The 5,218-nt window shown below is 41.9% G+C and overlaps 1 protein-coding gene across 1 annotated transcript in view; it reads right to left on the reverse strand.

Moving 5' to 3' along the window:
• Nucleotides 1-373: 373 nt before the first annotated feature.
• Nucleotides 374-5,218, reverse strand: part of LOC111963060 (gamma-aminobutyric acid receptor subunit rho-2-like) — a 56,294-nt gene continuing 51,449 nt past the window's right edge. The window contains exons 4-9 of the mRNA XM_023986280.2: nt 3,682-3,905; nt 2,585-2,667; nt 2,074-2,214; nt 1,684-1,836; nt 1,151-1,371; nt 374-840 (exon numbers count right to left, since the gene is read on the reverse strand). Coding sequence (XP_023842048.2) covers nt 490-840; nt 1,151-1,371; nt 1,684-1,836; nt 2,074-2,214; nt 2,585-2,667; nt 3,682-3,905 — 1,173 coding nt within the window. The 3' untranslated portion in view covers nt 374-489. The remainder of the gene's footprint in view (nt 841-1,150; nt 1,372-1,683; nt 1,837-2,073; nt 2,215-2,584; nt 2,668-3,681; nt 3,906-5,218) is intronic.

Here is a 5,218-nt window from a genome sequence, read left to right on the forward strand (position 1 = left end):
GGGATGAATCCCAAATGGCACCCTATTTCCTAGATAGTGCACTACTATTGACCAGGCCCAATACTGCACCTAAACATTAGACCCTACACTCCTAAACATTAGACCCTACGCTCCTAAACATTAGACCCTACGCTTCGCTAAAACATTAGACCCTACGCTCCCCTAAACATGAACCCTTTCGGCTCTCCTAACATGTAGACCCTACGCTCCTAAAATTGTAGACCCTATCGCTCCTAAACATTGCTAACCTCTACTAGACTCCCCTAAAACATTAACCCTACGCTCACTAAACATTAGACCGCCTACTTTAGACCTAGCCCCTAACATTAGACCCTACGCTCCTAAACTTAGGACCCTACGCTTCCTAAAACATTAGACCCTACGCTCCTAAACATTAGACCCTACGCTCCTAAACATTAGACCCTACGCTCCTAAACATTAGACCCTACGCTCCTAAACAATAGACCCTACGCTCCTAAACAGTAGATCCTACGCTCCTATACAGTATGAACACCAGTAGATTATGTTGAATAGAATATAGGAGCCAGGGAATAACATCCTGGAGTACTTGTCGATGGCGTGTGTATTCTGGATAATATTGAGGGCCCTGATGCCTTTCTTCTTGGTTGTCGTTGACTCGCTGCTGGCAGACAGGTGGACCACTGTGTGTTCTCCAGGAGGCTGCTTCTCAGTCATCATGTCGCGGGGCATATCCATGTCCTCCTCGGGCCCCATAGTTCCTGAGGTGTAGCCGGCCAGGCTGTTAGTGTCCGCCTCGCTGTAGGTCCCGTCTAATAGCATGGTCCTGGTCTGGGACATGCCACAGGTGCAGGGCAGCGACTGCAGGTCAGGAGAGAAGGTGAGAAAGACAGAGGTTGTGCCAGGGAAAATGTAACTAAACTAACTTGAGATGCAAGCCTGTAATTTGATCTTTTGAATTCATGTCAATGAGAGATTTGACCAAAAATGAATGTGTTGGCATACGTTAGATTTGGCCGTAGAAGAGACAAGGAAGTATAACACATGAGAAGTGTCTGTTAATCCAACCAAACTGCATGAAATGAAGAGCAAACTTTATTCTCAAGAGATATTGCGATTTTGTCTTCYAAAAAGGTTTTAGACACACAGTACTGTGGTAGCATTTCATTACCTGTGACCTGGCCCTTTCCCTCATCTCGTCCCTCATCTTGCGTTCCCTGCGGTCCTGTGCGGTGGACAGGTAGTTGACAGCAGCGTACTCCAGGACAGACAGGAAGACAAACACGAAGCTGACCCACAGGTAGATGTCCACTGCTTTGATGTAGGACACTCTGGGCATGGAGGCGTTGACTCCAGTGATGATGGTGGACATGGTGAGCACTGTAGTGATACCTGCAGGGAACAGGAGAAGGAAACAACAAGAGTTCAAGACTGCTCTCCTCTGTATTATTTTCCAAGAAGACAGTCAGACCCTGTCGAAGAATCAAACTATCTTTAAATATGTTTACTTTCATCATACACCAGCACTTTAAAAAGGTCTGACAGACATGGCTTTATTGTYCCAACCTCTGAAATACACTGTAATAACTGTGAAATACACAGAAAGCCTGATATCTGGCAATGAGGGGATTAAGCAGCACTAGAAACAGCATTAACTGTAACACTTCTGAATATTGATCTTCCATAGTAGCGCTAGCATCTTACCCAGGGAGACACGAGCTGGGACGGCCCTGCGGTCAATCCAGAAGGACACCCAGGACAGCATAACCATGAGGGTAGCCGGGAAGTAGGTCTGAAGCAGGAAGAAGAAGATGTGTCTCCGCAGGGTGAAGTTGATGTACAGACGGTTGTACCAGCCTGTACATGAGGAGGAACACAATGGGTAGGTATGGATCAATAATAATATCACTGGTAGGGTTGAAAAAGTCTGGTAACTTTCCAAAAATTCCCAGGTTTTTCAGAAATTTTGGTTGGAGGATTCCAGATTTTGTGCTTATTCCAACCAAGGATTTCTGGAAAACCAGAGAGTTTTTGCAAAGTCACCAGAATTTTTCTGGGAATATGTGATTCTCACATGGCTATGGTGATTATTACCAGTACTGCTGTAGAAGGCCAGCCGAGATGTGGTGTGGAACTTCTGGATGAGGAACTGAGACAAGGAGATACGGTCATCCGTACTCAAGGACTCATCCCCACTCTTCCAGTACAGCATCAGGTCCTCATCCGTATATGCATCTGGGGGCACAACCAACGTTAGAGATAAATGTGGTGCCTGTGTGGACCAGTGGTAACAACCCCAGCAGGAAACGCACATGTACTGTATTAACCAATGGTCCTGAGTTCAATCCCTGCCTTTCTGACTTCCCCCACTGGTTGAATCAATGTTGTTTTCAATGAAATTGACATCTGTGGGTCTCTACTCTTTGCCTGTCTACCCATCTAATTATTCACTGCCTACATAAAGCTTAAAAACATTTAGATATTCTCAATAATACTGTTCTGTTTGTGTATACTGTAGACAAAAAATACTAAATAGTATGCCCTGACATATTTTCTAAAGGACAATGAAGATTTTGAATTAAATTCTGAAGGTTAGCCTACTCACAGCTCTCTAGCTCCAGGGAGCAGGACTGGGTGTCCAAAGGGAAGCGGCTGAAGTCCATGTTACAGGCTGCGGTCACTGTCACCCTGTACAGTAAGGACAACACAGATCCATGATGTGACATCAACAACTTTAAGATTCCTCCATGATCCTTACAACACATAACATTACGTTCTTGTAGATATTATAGGCTCTTTTTGCCTTCTGAAATAAATAAATAGCATCAAATAACTTGGAAAATCTCATTTTTTGGAGTGTGGACTCGCTACACTGTCTGTTCACAACACCAAATAAAGTTGGTATTTATGTTGTCCTTACTGTTCCACACACACCAATTCAAAACCTCAACACTGACTATAACTGTATGTAGTAGATGATGTGAAAAAACAGGGCCACTGTCATGAATAACAATGAGCATGTTCTCAAGCCATTAAAACACAATATGTGCATCCATTGTCTGGTGAATGACTTTGAGCAGCAGAAAAGACCAAACTATCTGGCAATAAACAACAACTTAGTAGTACCTTCACATTTTGGCCTAGTTTTCAAAAACAGATACAAAAATTAAGAAAAAAACATCACCAGCCAGAAGCACATTTCTAATTTTAACTAACAACAGGAGCAAAATGCAAATGAATCTTCTTGTCTAGGTGTCAGCATACCTACATCCTGCACAGAAGCATGTTATGTTTAGTATAAAATGTTAGGATACTATTCATATTCCAAACTGAATACATTTKAAATTCTTAAGTCAACAGCTAAGTACATCATTCCAAGTATTAACAATATGAGGAGTCAATCACTTTGGAGCAGCATGTGTAGGTTTTTGTTTCAGCCCAGCACTAGCAGCAGTCAATATAGAAAGTTAATTGAAAACTGATTTGATCCCAACCCTGCATGACAAAGAWTTGACCTGCACAATGTCCCCAGTAAGGTTGCAAAAATGCCTAGGTTTTCCATAAATCCTGATTGGAGGATTCTGTATTTCCTGCTACCTCTGATACGGGGAATCTTCCAACCAGGATCTCTGGAAAACATGGGAATTTTGGAAAAGTGACCGGAATTTTGCAACCCTAGTCCCCAAAGCATCCCAGCTCCACCTCAGGCTGTAGAGGACGTGTCCGTCAGGAAAAACCCTGAGCATGATGTTGACTGTGGTGGTGTCATGGATGAAGGATCTCTTGGAGTGGACGAAGAACACATCGGGCACCCAGATCTTCTTGACCAGACGCCCGTCAAATGTCATGCTCTTATTGGTGGAGCTGGTGAAGGACAGACGCTCGTCCTTCCAATAGTGTCTCAGGTACAGGGTCATGGTGAAGTCCTATTGGAGGAGAGGAAGGGAAGGGTTTAATGTCTAACTAACGTGTGGATGACCGGAAAATGGAAACACTAGGTGCACTAGTTTTGCATTTCTTGCTACCCAAGGTGAGTGGACCAATGGAATGGTTTAAAATGTAAAAACTTTGTCATGAAAAACAAACACATCCAGCAATTGTGCAGTGCAAACATATGCCCAGTGAATCATCATACTCTAGGATAGTAAACTATCAGGTGCGGTCAGTGAATCATCATACTCTAGCATATAACTATGTCCAGTGAATCATCATACTCTAGATAGTAACTATGTCCAGTGAATCATCGTACTCTATAGTAACTATGTCCAGTGAATCATCATACTCTAGGATAGTAACTATGTCCAGTGAATCATCATACTCTAGGATAGTAACTATGTCCAGTGAATCATCATACTCTAGATAGGTAACTATGTCCAGTAATACATACCAGATAGACATTCCAGAATCATCATACTCTAGATAGTAACTATGCCCAGTGAATCATCATATCTCTAGGATAGTAACTATGCCAGTGAATCATCATACTCTAGCATAGTAACTAAGTCCAGTGAATTATCTACTCTAGGATAGTAACTATGTCCAGTGAATCATCATACTCTAGATAGTAACTATGTCCAGTGAATCATCATACTCTAGGATAGTAACTATGTCCATGAATCATCATACTCTAGGATATAACTATGTCCAGAAATCATCATACTCTAGGATAGTAACTAGTCCAGTGAATCATCAACTCTAGAAGTAACTAGCCAAATCATCATACTCTAGGATAGTAACTATGTCCAGTGAAACATCATACTCTAGCATAGTAACTATGTGCCAGTGAATCATCATACTCTAGCATAGTAACTATGTCCAGTGAATCATCTACTCTAGGATAGTAACTATGTCCATGAATCATCATACTCTAGATAGTAACTATGTCCAGTGAATCATCATACTCTAGGATAGTAACTATGTCCAGTGAATCATCATACTCTAGGATATAACTATGTCCAGTGAATCATCATACTCTAGGATAGTAACTATGTCCAGTGAATCATCATACTCTAGGATAGTAACTATGCCAGTGAATCATATATTCTAGATATACTATCCCAGATCATCATACTCTAGCATAGTAACATGTCCAGTGAATCATCGACTCTAGGATAGTAACTATGTCCAGTGAATCATCATACTCTAGATAGTAAACTATGTCCAGTGAATCATCATACTTCAGGATAGTAACTATGTCCAGTGAATCATCATACTCTAGGATATAACTATGTCCATGAAG

This window comes from Salvelinus sp. IW2-2015, linkage group LG4q.2, assembly GCF_002910315.2.
Source record: "Salvelinus sp. IW2-2015 linkage group LG4q.2, ASM291031v2, whole genome shotgun sequence".
In the NCBI taxonomy this organism is placed as follows: Eukaryota; Metazoa; Chordata; class Actinopteri; order Salmoniformes; family Salmonidae; genus Salvelinus; species Salvelinus sp. IW2-2015.